We start from the raw sequence: 14,955 nt of genomic DNA, 5'->3' as shown, positions 1-14,955 counted from the left end.
CGGGGCTGACACCGCCAGTGCCGACGGCACCGGGGCCGAGGGCACCGGGGCTGACAGCACCGGGGCTGACAGCACCGGTTATCGGACTCCTGTTCGGAGTTGCGGTGAAGGGGGCATCTTGCTCAAATACCATTCGCTCATCGACCGCAGTTGGTTGGCCAAGGGCTAGGCCCCGGGCCGGGCCTACAGGAAGGCCGTCGGTTTGTTTTTTGAGGGTGTCCAGGAGCTGGGCTGCTGCTTCGCGTTGGGCGTCCTCAACCCGGAAGCGTTCGACAACGGCCTTGACTTGGCCGAGGCTGGCTTCGACTTTCCAGGAGCCAAGGTCGGTAGTTGAGTATTGGAAGGCGGGTTGCGGTAGGCTGTGAGTCTTGGCAAATTCGAGGAGTTGCGCACCGGCATCGGGTGGTTGTTGGAAGGCACGGCGAACGTCGGCTTCGTCGAAGGGAAGACTCGTCCGGACGGCATCTACTCCCTCTTGAAGTGCCAAGGACCCGAATGTCCAGTAAATCTGTTCCTCCGCTCGAAGTCGAGCTTGAGGGTCATGGTCTGCGTGCGGGTCAATGAAACCCCATAACAGTGCAATCCGTAGCAACTGTTCGCGACCTGTCAAACATTCAAAGGCATCCCGTAGCCTCTGTGACGTTGACTCGCGGTTCGACGAACCGGCTTCACCAACACCACCGACTGCCGACCACCAGGTCTCCAGTTCGGTCCAGCCGCCGTTTATCCGACGGCCATCCACGCCGTTTGCCCGGTCGAGGCCGTTTGCCCGGTCGAGGCCGTTTGCCCCCTTCAGGGCATGTGCCCTGCCCCCGCCCCCGACTTGGTCGAAGGAGTTCCCGACTTGGTCGAAGGAGTTCCCGACTAGGTCGAGGGAGTTCCCGACCAGGTCGAGGGAGTTCCCGACCAGGTCGGGAGAGTCCCCGGTAACCCCTTCCGCGGATTTCCGACGTTTCGCACTCCGACCGCCAACCACAACTCGCTGTTCGCGTTCGTACCGTTGTTCGCGTTCGTACTGGTCCAGTTGGAAGAGGTACGAAGCGACAGCGTATTTGTACGTCCAGCGACCGAGCCAGGCTATTCGGTCGTTAGCTTCACCCGCTTGGGTGAGCTGCGAGGCCCCGGGGACTTGCGACATTCTTGCGCAAAAATGGACCAACCTGGAAGCACTCAACTGGCGGAAGGCTGGCCCGCCCCGCCTTACTGGTACGCCTGCTTCCCTGCCGAAGCCCCTGACCGCGACACCCTCGAGTTCGCCTACGACAAGACCCTCTTTCCACCACCTCCCGTTCCGCAGGACAATTTCACCGCCTTTGGCGCTGTGGTCGACATGGTAAGCCCGCGCCTGTCGCTTGCCCCCCTCCCCCTGTCGCTCCTAAGTGTTCGTGGTAGAGCGAGTTTGATATGTCCACTACTTTGGATTCGGACGCGAAATTGTACCGTGAAGAGGGTGTAGAATTGCGTGACGAGTTCGACCGCTTGTTCGATACATTGTTGGATGAGGTGGTGGTTTTGTTCGGCCAGTCAAGTCAACTGAATTCGGAGTTCGCAGGTGGTGCGTCCGGCCGAGTCAAGAACATCATTCGGCTCTATCGTAACCTCCAGAACATCCTCCACGTGCTCCGCCAAGACCAGTTCACCGCTAACGTCCTAGACATGCTCCATCAACAGGCACAGCAAAAGCTAGCAATCATCAACGACATCCGCCAGATCGCATTTGACCTTGCCCCACTCACTCTCGAAGACGCTATCCGACCCCCCACCGACGAATGAACATAGTGTGGACACTAAGTGAATGAACACCGCGAACCAACGGATTCATAGAGAGAACACCAGGCCAAAACATGAGGAGCCACTGCCCATTTGGAGCCGGCCCATGTCTCGAGGTCGACATCCTGGTCTCGCGGCTGCCAAGGGGTCAGGTACCGTTGGGCGGGCCGAGATGGTTTTCAGTTCAGCCGAGCCGGTCGGGGTTCACTGTACAGAGGGTTGTTTGGTTCACACAGGGTTCGCCTTTGGGTTAGCGTTCTTGGACGACAAATTAAAAAACCTGATGGGGACGGACGTTGAACTGGAGCTTGCGTCGCCAGTGGTTGCGGAGGGGGCGCTTTCTCCAGCGGTTTCGAGGTCGTCTGTGGCGGAGGTGGAGACATCTCCCGCAGCAACGGAGGCAACGGAAGCTGTGGCTGGAGAGGTTAGAAGTGAAGAGGTTAGAAGTGAAGAGGTTAGGAGTGAAGAGGTTAGGAGTGAAGAGGTTAGGAGCGGTGTGGATTCAGAGATTGGTACCGTGACTGGTCGGCGGTCGTTTAGTCGTTTAGAATGTGGTTGGTCAGTGTGGGAGATCCGGAAAGTGGCTCCGAAGTATCGGCAACAGGAAACCGCGGAGTATGCGACGTGCTTGACATTGGTGGATAGTTTCCACAGTGTGCAAGGATTCTTCGCTAGTTGCCGGACACATAGTGCAGACGATTATTTGCATGGTGAGAAGAGTCTGGCGGTGTTCCGGGCGAGACGGAAACCTATGTGGGAGTACTTCCCACGGGGCGGCAGAGTGGTATTACGACTACGTGCGGAAGGGATGGCTACTCTCCGAACCGTCTGGGAGGAGATGCTTTTATTGCTCGTGGGAGAGAACTTCTGCAGTCCCTGCGTTGTAGGCGCCATGCTTAACGTCAAGTCCGCCAGGGAAGCGTCTTTGAGCTACTGGCTTTCGGAAGACTCACTTCACGGCCATGTCAAAGCCACCCTGCGCACAATTCTCACCGGCAACGACGTCATACAATGCCTGCCTTTCAAGAGCCTTAAAAAGAGCAGACCCAGACGAGTAATCGGCACCACTGTCAACGACTGTGGACAGGATGCCGAATGCACAGATGTCACGGGTGTGGATGTGGAACCGACAGGACTGGAACATGTGGAACACCCTGTGGACGCATAGTTGGGCTTGCAGGCCGGACACCGACCGGGCCGGACACCGACCGGGCCGGACACCGACCGGGCTGGACATCGACCGGGCTGGAGAACGGCAATGTGAGAGACCAGGCTCGCAAGGACTCCTACAATGGCCGCAGCGACCGCCGTGAGCCGTTTCACGTCGGTGAGGTCTCAATTGATCGGATCTTGAGTAAATCCTCCTCCAGGTTTGGAACAAAGTGATCCAGCAACAGATATGTGCGATAAGTGATCATCGCCTGGTTCGAAGTCACTGCCCTGCATTTGTCGATGCTTCTACAGCATCGGTATCTCTATTTTTCTTAACAACCAAAAAAGCACTTCATTAGCGCCACACGAGAAAGCGTTGTCTGAGAAGAAGGATGAAGTCTCTTGGTCTAGGTCTCGTGGTGATAGCCCCCCCCACCGCGAGAGCCGTACCGGCCTAACAGCAGCTAGAATATTTCTTCTGGTGCAGGGGGAGAATTTGCCGTCCGTTGAACAATCTTGGGACCGGTACGACAGTGTTGGGATCGAAGTCTGAGGTAAGGAGGTCAGAGGACGTGCCTCGGTATTTTTGGTCGTAGGAATCAGAGGGCTGGTACTGCATGGGAGATCGGGGTAGCACAGTGTGATTATTGTGGTGATCGCTGTTGCGATCCAAGCTGCTGCTGCTGCTCTGCGGCTTTGGGCGTTTGCAATCGCTGCAGACGGTGTCATACCCACCACTCGTTGTCGACGAAGCTAATTTCGCAGGAGCTCTCGACCTACTGGTCGATGAGCTGCTGGACGAAGAGCTGCTGGACGAAGAGCTGCTGGACGAAGAGCTGCTCGAAGTAGTATAGCTCCCGGTACTACTCGTATCATAGCTCGAAGAGGAGTAGCTTGAACACGTCTCAGACGGACAGGTACATCTTGGATCTTTGGGGATCTTGTAGGTATGTCGGCGAGCCATAGAATTTCAAAGGGAAAAATAACGAAGTGTTATGAATGAGCCGGTAATAACACTGGGTAATAGCGCTGAACGGCCCACTATTTTCGTGTGCACACGCGTGTGCGCGCGCTAAACTAGCGCCAGGAAAGTAGCACCCTGGCCTACGGTTCGCCCCAGTTGTCAAAACTGCAAAGGAAATGGTTGCGTTTGTAGACATCTGATACCAGCTTTGCTGGAGTTGCATTATAGGCTCATTGAGGAGCGCACTCGGAGACGAGGACACTGCAGCGACCTGGAGGAGACATCCTTGTCCGAAATATATTGCTGGGGCCGCGAGGTCGAGTTCCATGCCTTGAGACAAGCGGCAGAGGAGCGGACCGTATTGCAGTATGTCCGAGCGACGCAGTCAGTAGACCTAAGGAGGCAGCTGGTACAGAATGCCGCGCTAAGGAGAAAGGCAGCGACTGCGGGCTTCAGGAAAAATGGCCATCTTGACGCAAAGGAGCCACCTGACGGGAAAAGCGGCTCTGGCGGGAAAGGCGGTCCTGACGGGAGGAGCGTTCTTGACGATGAGTCAGGAGGTCAGGCCACCGCAGCGCGTCGTAGGAATGTCCGGGGCAGTGCACGGGGCGGCGCGCCGCGGAGTGAGCCGACTTGGAATGAGAATGCTGAGGCTTCGGGCAAGGTTCCGCGGGAGCAGGGTCCAGACAATGTGACAGCCACTCAGGAGGCAAGATTGGTAGAGAGTGTGCAGAGTATTTTAGCAAGATCGGTGGGAGAGTTTTGGAACTCGCTTGTCAGCGTGGTCAACTGGCCCCCGGAAATCCAGAATGCAGACGTGGGGAGCCAGTCGACTGCGAGACGGCCCCTGTCCAAACGGCGAAGGTTGACGACTCAGAACATCAAATTTCTGAACACCTACGTTTATTGCAGCGTGCCGTCGCAGACCGCAGACCCATCGGCTTCGGCCGCAAGTTTTGGGACCGTCGGTGTTGGAGCTTCTGCGCGAGGGATAAGAGCTGATGGCTGTGATGACGAGCGTCGACTACGGATGCCGAACTCGAAGGCTGTTTCCACGAAACTGATCAAGGAAGCGTTGGTTCACCTGTCCTCAGAAACAGTGAAGCCCTTCGACCCGGTGAGGCTGGAGCCGTCGGCGGTGAACCGAGCTCGTATGGTCTTTGGCGTGGCCAAGAGGAAACGGAATTGCTGCAAAGTGCCCTGGGAGAGTCTGTCTTCTCATGACGGCTGGAGCTCGGTGATTGTGGAGTACGATTCGGCGCCGAAGATGTTCTCGTACGGCGCTGCAAAGCCTTGCCTGACGACCGGTTTGAACTCCATTGCCGGACTCGCCTCGACGGAATTGCGGACCGAGGTCACTGTCAGTGACCAGGTCAAAAGCACTAGCAGTTGCTCTGCTATACGGCCCACCCTAGTTGAGCTAGTTAGTCCACGACCTCTTCCAGGGTTCCACCCGATTACTGTGGAGCAATTCGTCAAACCCGAACGGTGCTTACTCCACCAATATATAGGGTGTCCCAGACCCGCACACGTTGGGCTGAGTCCACAGCGAGAACTTTGTCAGACAAACGTGCTCAAGAGTCCCGTCGGTTGTCCTGCCTCTGCGTCCAGGGGTCCTAGTCACCTCGCTGAGCGGCGAGCGACGGCGGAGCCTGGCGTCAAGAAAACGTGTCAGTGCCGATACAAGTTTGCGGTGTGCGCCGAGCCGAGTCACCAAAAGATGTATCGGTCGGGTGTGTACGTGGCAGCGCCGTTGTCATTGTCGTCGCTGTTGCTGGTGTGTTCATTGTTGCCTCTGTTGGCGTTGCCGCAACCGGACTTGTTGTCGGCGGTGATTGCAATGGAACGATTGAGTGTCCTCCAGGACGACGTGGTTGTGGACCCGGCGCCGGTTTCAGCAAGACCGCACCTAAAGGCGAGCCTGCAGTCGCTGAGTAACCAGACGGGCGGGCTAGTATCGTCGAATGCATCTGTGGACTCGATCACCGTGACACTCCAGTCGCTACTGGACTACATTGCGACCCTGGTCACCAAGGTTGCAGAACCCACGGACTGGCTGAAGCGCTCGGGCTTCGGCTACTACGCCGCGTACTACTCGGCCTTGGGTCCCGCCGTGTCCGCACATGCGGCGTCTACTGCGACTGCGCACTCGCAACCGACGGCGACTGCCGGCAACCCGGGGCTGTCTGGCCCAGGACTGTCTGGTGCAGGACTCTGTAGGCAAGGTCCAGGATCCGTTGTTCCTGCCGAAGGTGGTTCGGGACACGCGCCGGCGTTAAGTCCATTTACGGGTTACTTTCTGAGCGCAGGGGTCTGCGAAGATTGGCGAGTGGAAGCGCGCTTGTTGTTGGAGCGGCGGTTGACGGTGACTTCGGACATCTTGGCGTATTGTCTGCGGAGACAGGAGCGTGAGCGGCGACGTGGCGGTCCGCGGCAGAACGTGAACGCGTACCTGTTGAGTGCGCCGGAGGAGGCGGCGGCGCCCAAGGCGGGGTCTAAGAGTGTGGGTGCGAAGGCGTTGGGTGCGAAGGCGTTGGCTTTGGGCGTGTATGGTTTCCTGGACCGGTTTGCGCACTGTTTCGAGTTGGATGCGGCTACGCGGAGCGGCATGGGCAGTGGAGGGAGGTTGTTTGCGGACCACAAGAACGTGGCCGCGTTTGCCCCGAATGTGTCGACGGACTTGTTGTGTTGCACAGGCTTTGAAAGCGCCTGTCGCTGGACGCCAGGGAAGTGGAGTTTGGAAGGCGGGCTCGGTTTCTCGTTGCCGACTTCGCTGGTGGTCGCCTCGGCCAACAAGCACCCGCGAAAGTTCCAAGTAAACTGGCACGTGCTCGAGGAGTATCTGCTCTGGCGGTGCGTCACCGAACAACAACCGAGATTGGCACTTAAAGACGTCGCCAGTCTCCTGCCGCTCGTCATGCCGCTGTTGCCTTGGACCGACTTGGCTGGCGCCGTCGACACGTCCCCGGCACTCCCGCTCGTGCCCGCCATCGGCACTACGCCGCCCGTCCATACCGCGCCCGCGAGCCTCAGCGGTCGCGCGGTGGAAGAAATTTGCGACGCGCTCTGCGCCGTCAACTGGGACCTTGTATGCCACACACTCGTCTTCCGCACCGGCCTCTTCAATCAGGCACGAAGCCGCAACGCCTGCCTGGCCAAGTTCCTCAGCATCGCACTAGATGGCATCTACTCCATCAACCCGCCCGAGCCAGATACCGCCGCCGCCACAGTCGCGACGCACGCCTCTCCAAACGTCGCGGGAAGAGACCCCGCCGGAAGAGACCCGGCCGGAACAGACCCCGATGGAAGGAACGACCTTGGCGGCGGTAATGGGACCGGTGTTGGTGGGGTGGGTAACGCCGCCGACGAGGCCGTGCTGGCGCAGCCGTGGTTCGAACTTACGAGCAACGCGACCGTGCCAGCGGAGTTTGTGGAACTTGCACGGCGTCGCAAACGCCTCGCCGGCTGCCGACCCGGTCCAGCCCGCAAACGGGAACCCGCTGCCGCGGAACGGATCACGCCCGCGCCACTCGACGAATTGACCCTGCCCGCCCCCGCCGCTGGCCCCTGGAAGCCCCTGGAGCCTGAGCACGTGGTGGTTGATTCGGGCGGACGACTGTCGAGCGAGAGGTCTGAGGTGACTGTGTTGTCGCCGGTGACCGCGACAAGTGCGCCGTACGTGTCTGACGAGCAGATGGCGGTTTCGGAGCAATCCGCGCTGAGTGAGGTGGCATCGAGCGAGGTGGATGCGGCGTTGGTGCATTACCGGGTGGTGGAGGAGCGTGGGCGTGCGCCGGTGGTTGTACCCGGGGCGCGTGTCCGGCGAGGGGCAGAGGAGTTGGGTGCGTTGTGGCGCGGGTTGAAGATTTCGTATGCGGGTACTCGAGTGGGTGCGTTGACGAATGCGTTGGTGAAGCTGCGCGACTGGTTCGAGTCGGGCGGCGGGTTCGTATCGTCGTTGGCGTGGTTGGCGTTGGGGGACGAGCGTGGGGGGTCGACGGGGTTGGACTTCGAGGAGGTGAGTGTGCCGGCAGCCTGGGCGTCGTTGGGCGAAGCGGCGTTGGAGACGGAGTTGGCGGCAGCTGTGGAGGACGCGGTGCTGTTGTGTGAGGCGCTGGCGTTGCGTCGATTGAATGTGTTGGTTCGGGTTGCGCAGGACGGGTGCGACAAGAACAAGTATCGTTCGTTCGAAGCGGTGGCGGCGGACCGTCATTTGCGTCAGCACCTGCAGAGTGGGCTTACGCACACCGCGGCGGGACGTGGTTTCCTGCGTGCGTTCAAGTACTTCCTGAGCAACAACCCGCGACTCGTGAACGCGCAGAAGAACGCCACGTATGACGCACAAGTCGCACACACTCTCGCCGCCAACTTCGGCCGCCTCGTCATCCCACCGCGCGCGTACTTCGAAACCTTCGTCTTCTACACGGACCACAACGGACGCACCGCCGGCGCACCACGGACCGGCGCGGGCGCCAATATGGTCGAGGCCAGCGGCGCGCCGCGACCGAGACTCTACCTCGAACTCCTCGATAAATACTGCCGTGATGCATGTCCCCAAGGGCCACTCTTCATGCTACTCGGCACCACCCTTGATCTCAAACCTGAACTGGAAGCCATCCTGTGGCGCCTCCTCCTCGTCCTCCGCCAGTCACTTCATACCTCACCCAAACTGCCGGAAAAAGCCACCGACCAACAACTACTCAAGACGGTCATGACCCATCTCCTCCTCAACACGCGTATCCAGCGGAAACTACCCGAACTCATCTCGACTCTACCCGTAAGCCCTCCCTCCCCCCGCCTCACCTCACTCGCAGCTTACCACCACCCCCCGCCGATCCCATTCCACTTATCTCGTTCTACCCGTCCCACAACAACCGCCTCGTGCTACCTGTTTCATGATGCCCGTCTCGTGCTACCTGTTTCATGATGCCCGTCCCATGTCCTCGTCCTCGTCCTGTGTTTTGATGTAAAGCCGTTCCTTTTAGCCGATCCAGTTTACGTCGGCGGTTGCCAAAAGACCCGCGCCAGCACCGACGTGGCGTCCGCCGCCTCAGAGCGTGCCGTGGCAGTACCAGGCGCGACAGCAGTTCGCGCCCGTGTGGGGTAACCCGCCGCCGCCGGCTGCATACTACGGACGCCCGCCGATGCAACAACCCGCAGGCTATAACTACTTCGCCTACTCGCCCACCGGGCCCTGGCCGCCTACTACCTACCCCCCCAACTCTGCCCACCCACCCGGCCCACCCAAGAGACCGCCCTGACTGCGGCCTTTACCTTTAATGGAACAGTTTGACATTGACCACGTGACCCAGTGGCCACTTCACCGGGCGGGCAGGGTAGGTGTAGGTGCAGACCCCCCGTGGGTGTAGAACGAGCGTGGACATAGACCCCTGTCTTTTTCCCCCAGCCGGACCGGGCTGAGCCCAGCCCCAGCCGGAGCGGGCCCAGCTTGCCCGGATCCTTCAATACGGTCCACGATCAACACCATTTCGGGGCCATGACGGTTTCTCGACGAAGAAGCATATAAAACCTTTTTGAGAAATGAAGTTCGGGCGTCGGTTGCTGGAAGAAAGCGACCCACGCTTTAGACACTTTTACATCGCTTACAAGAACCTGAAGCAGGCGATCAAGCTCATCACCGGTACGTGACGCAGCTTGAGGGTCTGTTCTGTGTGTGGGTGGTGGGTAATTCGTGGCTGGTGCCACCCTGTGGCAGCATTGTCCTGTAGCCTTATTGAGTCCATTGTGGTTGACTTGGTTGTAGTTGACTTGGTTAATTGGTGGTGTGTGTAGGGAGCGATGGTAGTACGTTTTCAATTCAGCAGGTGACGCACAATTTCGGGAACCTGCCTGCATTGGCAGGTTCAGTGTTTCGTCCACCGGAGAGCCGTTTCCAGGAGTTATTGAATCATGAGAAGCAGAAGATCAATAAGTTCACGGAGGTGAATTTGACGGCGACGACGAGTGCATTGAAGCAGCTGTTGAAGGATTTGTTGCGAGAGGACATGACGGATGAGGGTTACGTTGAAGACATGTCAGTGGCATTGGCAGAAGTCGATCGTCAGTCAGAGATGTTGGTCTTTTTGAAGAATTATCAGAGCTTGAATTGGACGGGTTTTCGTAAGATTACTAAGAAATATGACAAGCATAATCATTCACAATCAGCCCAATGGTTCATGGCTCAGTTGCAAAAGGAGGCGTTTGTGAACGCGGACCTGGATGGTCCATTGAAGTTGTTGTCGTTGTGTTATCAGATTGTGTTGGCTCGATCAGAAGATACGTTTGGTAAGGAGTCATTGTTATCTGGTTCTATAAATTTGGTATCGATTGAGAAGTTGGAGTCAGGTAAAGAGCTGGTTTCTGGTTCGCGCGAAACGGTGACATATTTGATCCGGGGTTCGGATGTAATGCGGGTGAAGGTTATGTTAGCTAAGTGTTTGTCACTGGCTTCGATTGGTAGTTCATGCTTCATCGGACGGGAGGCAATAGATGTTCTCATTAATCCCCTAGCATCATTGCAACCGGCATGTACATCATCTTCGGAGAAGATTTCACATGGGTGCTTGTACCTTGACAATCGTCAATTCGATATCATTCGTGGGGTTCTTAATGTAACTCGTCGACAACTACAGAACACGCGTCTCACTCGTATACGCTGGTTCGGATTGATGGATGGTGAGAATGACAAGGATGTCTACATTGAGCGTATTCCCCTCAGCGAGTTACATGGGTACCATCCTGAAACACAAAACCTCATTGATTTATCGTCCAACCATTTACGGACAGACTCACCACAAACGTGTGTCATGATCAAATACAAACATGTATGCTCCATGCTCGCCAATACTTTCGATGTCGAGAGCTGGATGCGACGTAAAGGATACGAAAAGGACCAGGAGGTGCGCGAATTGCTACAGTCAACGCAGCAAAGTCTGAGCTCAGGCGATTTATTACCTGTGTTACAGACCTGGTCTTTGAGAACTTCGTTCAGTCTAGTATGCGAACAACAAAATATTGTGGAGGCGCATGTTGACGAAAACCTCCATGCCGTAGCCGAACTACAGACACGCGATGGCCGACTTGTATTCCCCGAACAAGGAGTCGCACAGACCGGTGGTCTGATCACTCCCTACACCAAAGTCAGATCAGACGGCGATTTCGTCCAAGACGACTTTGTCACACTCAACATGTCCTTCCCCAAAAACTTCCGCTTCCCATACCAAGTCAACAGACCCAAAAGCGAACTGGCCGAGGGTGAGACGACCCTTTTCGAGAACACCGTCGACGACTTATCCATGGAAGACCTCAAGTCCTGTCTCGAACACTTCGCCGTAATGCACAATGCACACGACTTTACACCCCTTGCTCATGCAGCCGCCACACTCTTTAAAGAGACCAAACCGCACAAGTTGCACACACCTGGTTGGTTCAGTTCAAACCTCGTGGTAAATCTCGAAGACGGCAGCGAGCAGGAAGAGAAGAAAAAACCGGAGACCGATACACGAGGCGCCGAACCTGTCTCCGAAGAGCGAGCCCCACGTGCGAACAACAGCATCAGCAGCCAGAAGATTTCGGGTCTGTATTGTGACTTGGCCGGCCAGGCGGCTCCACCTGTCGCACCGGGTAGTCAGGGTCTGCCCATTGAGTTACTCCCGGCCCCGCGGTACCTAGACCAGCCGCCGCCTGGGAATGGCGGCGGCTTCCTGAACCTGGACGCGACCTCCATTCAGGTGCAGGGCGACCCGTTGCAGCAACCGTTGGTCGAGCACCCGGCCGTCCCGGCCGCGCGAACGGTGCAGAACGGCTGGTTGCGGAAAGTGGTGCAATTGTTCTACAAAGCGCCCAGCGGCTCCACAGCGCCCAAGACCTCGGCCTCGGTGCGAGTCGAGCCCAAGACCTTCTTCGCGAATGAACGCACTTTACTACAATGGATGAACATCGCCGTACTACTCTCCACCATTTCGATTACACTCATGACCTTCGGTAGTCTCTCCAGCCGCATCGCAGGCTTCGTACTCGCACCCATCGCAGTCTACTTCATCATACACTCGTACAACGTCTACCTCTACCGCACGAACGCCCTTATGAACAAAGAACCCATCGACTACGTCGATCACACCGGCCCTGCCGTCCTCGTCTGCTCTCTCGTCTTCGCCATGGCAGCCATCGTACTGATGAACATCTTCCAAAGCACCGCAGTCTCCAACCACAGTGCCCTCCCCCTCCCCACCATACGACTACCACCGGCCGCACCCGGCAGTCACTAACCCTGGGGGAGTTCTCTCGGAGCGCCACCCGAGAGTGTCAACGACTCGACGCGGGGGTGTGTGCCACCGACTTGACCGGAGACACGTCGTGACCGGGAGCAGATCCTGGCCGCGGATGCTAGGAGGCGCCTAAGCAGGCGCCACTAGGCGACCAGGGACGGCTCCGGGCCGGTAGGGGCTGCGCCGTGAAGCTCAATCTTCGTCCTGTAATCCGGTCGCATTCCGAATCCGGCCGCATTCCAACTCGTGACGTAACCGTCATCTCAGACGCGCGCGAGAGCGACCGCTGCAGGGCGGACAGGGCGGGCGGGCGGGTCGGGTGTTGTGCGGTCCGGTTCTGTCCTGTCTCGCTTGTCTGTCTGACGGATGTCTGATTGACGAGTGTGAATCTGCAGATGTGGATCCGCGTGTGTGGGCCGCGTATTTTTAAGTTGCAGAACGATGAGAAAAGAAGAGCGGACAGTGAGTAGCGTGTTGGGGTTGTACAGGCAGATCGAGCTAGATGATGCAGCGGCCGCGCTATCGGATACGCCTCGCGGTGAGGGGTGTTTCAGGCGGAGTGGCACGAACGCGGTTGAGGACGGACATTTAGAGTTCGTGTCCTCGACACTACCGCAGGCGGCGACAATTTACGATGACGATGGCGACCCGGTGGTGTTCGCGTTCAAGGGCACTGGCGGCATCAAATGTTGTGGATTCCGATGGGCACCATCTGCCATCAGTCAATCTGCCACCGGTCAATCTGCCACGGGTCAATCTGCTACGGGTCAATCTGCCACCGGTCAATCTGCCACCGGTCGATCTGCCACCGCCTATTACGCGGATGCCGCCTGCACCGCCGCTGGGTCGCGCCGAATGGCCGACTTTGCACGAAACGCCACCTCACCGAGTGCTCTCTCTGCGGCAAACAGCCTCCTGTCCTTTGCCTCTCGCCTCTCTCCACGGAACCATTCAAGAACGGCCAACTCCGACTCGAGAGCAGAGGACTCCTCGCCTGGCTCTAGTGCTGATTCGAGAGCAAACTCCTCCCCACGAGTTGGCGCGTCGCCGCGAAACGTGTGCATTGGGGATGCGGTCTCGCCCACAAGTCCGGCTGCGGCCCGATCCCGGTTGTTTGGCGACGCGTTGAACTCGGAGCGGCCGGTCTCGCCCGCAAACTCGGAGCCGCCAACCTGCTACCTCTCGGCCACCGTCAGTCCCGCAGGAGTGAGTCCGATGGGGGGGGATGGTGAGGCGGATGAAGCGAGAATGGGCGAAGCAGCAACGGCCGGTGAAACAGCAATGGCGAGCCCGACATCGCTAGCGTACGGGACGCCTGAAAACCGGTCGGCCCGACCTGTGCGTTTGAACTTCGGCGACATGTTGTCGAACGAGTTGGGTCCTCCTGAGCCCGGTGCTGAGTCGGAGGGTGTGTCGATGGGTGGTCCGAATTATTCGCCTCGAAGCGCGGCGCCGTTGCCGACTTCTCCATCGCGTTTGAAGGGTCAAAGTGTGTTGGGAGGGAGCATGTTAGAAGGTCATGTGCGAAGATTGTACTGGGCCGAATCTTGGACGCCAGTAGATTGGAGTTGTGTGAAAGGGGTGTTATTGCACGCACACGGGATCACAGAGAATGCTCGTACGGGCATGATCCGCTCACGTGCGACTGAACAGGTTTTGGGGCCTGGCGATCATGCACACACTGGTGCCCTCACCGAGCAACAACAGCTGGAGTTAAAACGGGCCTGTGAAAGCGACGAAGGCTGTGCCCTCGTCTTCCGTAATTCCTGGGTCGACTTACTCACGCAAGCCGGCTACGTCGTCTACGCCATCGACAATCAAGGACACGGCTACAGTCAAGGCTGGCGAGGTGACCGCTGCAACGTTGAACGACTTTCACACATGGAAGAAGACATACTCCAACTCATTAGAAGTCTCCTTGCATCGGGAGAAGTACCTGAGCAAGTGCCCTTTTTTGTCTCCGGACTCTCCCTCGGTGGATTAATTACTGCCCGCGCATTGGAGATCGGTTTCGAACGTAAGCTACTTACCACCCGCAAAGCCGCTTACAATCAGTCTGACTCGAAGCTGGGGGACGCCGTTTCGGGTGCCCTTCCGGGTACCGTTCCGGGTACCGTTCCGGGTACCGTTCCGGGTACCGTTCCGGGTACCGTTCCGGGTACCGTTCCAGGTACCGTTCCGGGTGCCATCAAGGTCCCGGGTTCGAAACCAATCGTGCCCATGATTGACGGGTGGGTACTATTATGCCCAGCCATAAGCGGCGAACGCCTCAAGAAGAAGTTCCCTAACCAAATTTTACTACCCGTGATGCATGTGATCTCTGCAGCCACTCCTTCTCTACGTGCAGCATCACTTCAAAATGTGACACCATACCCCTTCATTTCGGAACTCATCGTTCGTGATCCCCTGGTATTTGATTCTAAGCTACCCATTAGAATTTCCGCAGAATCAGTCATTGAGATGGATAGAGTTCTGCCCTCCGCCCTTTCGCTACCGCCAGAACTCTCCGTCTTCTTGATCCAGTCCAGATTCGATACCATGACCGACCCCGAGGGATCCGCACTATTCATGGACACCATTCGATGCCAGGACAAAACTAGCTTCTGGCTCAACTACTCATGGCACTGGCTCGGCAAGGAACCAGGCTACGGCTGCACCATACGTACAGTCATAGCATGGCTCGACAAACACTGCAACAGTAGCTATGACAATCAAGGCATTGTTGACGGCCAAGTTGATGACAATTGAGGCGTTGTTGGCGGCCCCCCAGTGTTCCCCCCCAGTGTTCCTCCCCCCAGTGTT

At 57.7% G+C, this 14,955-nt stretch overlaps 6 protein-coding genes across 6 annotated transcripts; 5 read left to right on the top strand and 1 right to left on the bottom strand.

The window, feature by feature from the left end:
- Positions 1-187: 187 nt before the first annotated feature.
- On the bottom strand, positions 188-1,138 carry GNI_131000 (hypothetical protein; the record flags this gene model as incomplete). Its single annotated transcript, XM_011133865.1, has 1 exon — positions 188-1,138. A coding segment is annotated over one exon (951 nt), but the record flags the coding sequence as incomplete, so codon positions are not given.
- A 12-nt stretch (positions 1,139-1,150) lies between these two features.
- GNI_130990 (MED7 protein) lies at positions 1,151-1,773 on the top strand (the record flags this gene model as incomplete). Its single annotated transcript, XM_011133864.1, has 2 exons — positions 1,151-1,333; positions 1,393-1,773. The coding sequence occupies 2 exons, from the start codon at positions 1,151-1,153 to the stop codon at positions 1,771-1,773; spliced, it is 564 nt and encodes a 187-aa protein (XP_011132166.1).
- A 280-nt stretch (positions 1,774-2,053) lies between these two features.
- Positions 2,054-2,938, top strand: GNI_130980 (eukaryotic initiation factor 4E; the record flags this gene model as incomplete). The annotated part of the gene is made up of 1 exon (XM_011133863.1): positions 2,054-2,938. The coding sequence occupies one exon, from the start codon at positions 2,054-2,056 to the stop codon at positions 2,936-2,938; it is 885 nt and encodes a 294-aa protein (XP_011132165.1).
- Positions 2,939-4,916: 1,978 nt separating this feature from the next.
- GNI_130970 (hypothetical protein) lies at positions 4,917-9,147 on the top strand (the record flags this gene model as incomplete). The annotated part of the gene is made up of 2 exons (XM_011133862.1): positions 4,917-8,663; positions 8,872-9,147. The coding sequence occupies 2 exons, from the start codon at positions 4,917-4,919 to the stop codon at positions 9,145-9,147; spliced, it is 4,023 nt and encodes a 1,340-aa protein (XP_011132164.1).
- A 280-nt stretch (positions 9,148-9,427) lies between these two features.
- On the top strand, positions 9,428-12,153 carry GNI_130960 (SPX domain protein; the record flags this gene model as incomplete). Its single annotated transcript, XM_011133861.1, has 2 exons — positions 9,428-9,527; positions 9,680-12,153. The coding sequence occupies 2 exons, from the start codon at positions 9,428-9,430 to the stop codon at positions 12,151-12,153; spliced, it is 2,574 nt and encodes an 857-aa protein (XP_011132163.1).
- A 1,248-nt stretch (positions 12,154-13,401) lies between these two features.
- On the top strand, positions 13,402-14,901 carry GNI_130950 (alpha/beta hydrolase family protein; the record flags this gene model as incomplete). Its single annotated transcript, XM_011133860.1, has 1 exon — positions 13,402-14,901. The coding sequence occupies one exon, from the start codon at positions 13,402-13,404 to the stop codon at positions 14,899-14,901; it is 1,500 nt and encodes a 499-aa protein (XP_011132162.1).
- Between the last annotated feature and the right edge of the window lie 54 nt (positions 14,902-14,955).

Source organism: Gregarina niphandrodes (assembly GCF_000223845.1).
Source record: "Gregarina niphandrodes unplaced genomic scaffold scaffold00033, whole genome shotgun sequence".
Classification (NCBI taxonomy): Eukaryota; Apicomplexa; class Conoidasida; order Eugregarinorida; family Gregarinidae; genus Gregarina; species Gregarina niphandrodes.
Note: the sequence above shows the minus strand (reverse complement) of the source record. Positions and strands in the feature narration are given on the sequence as shown.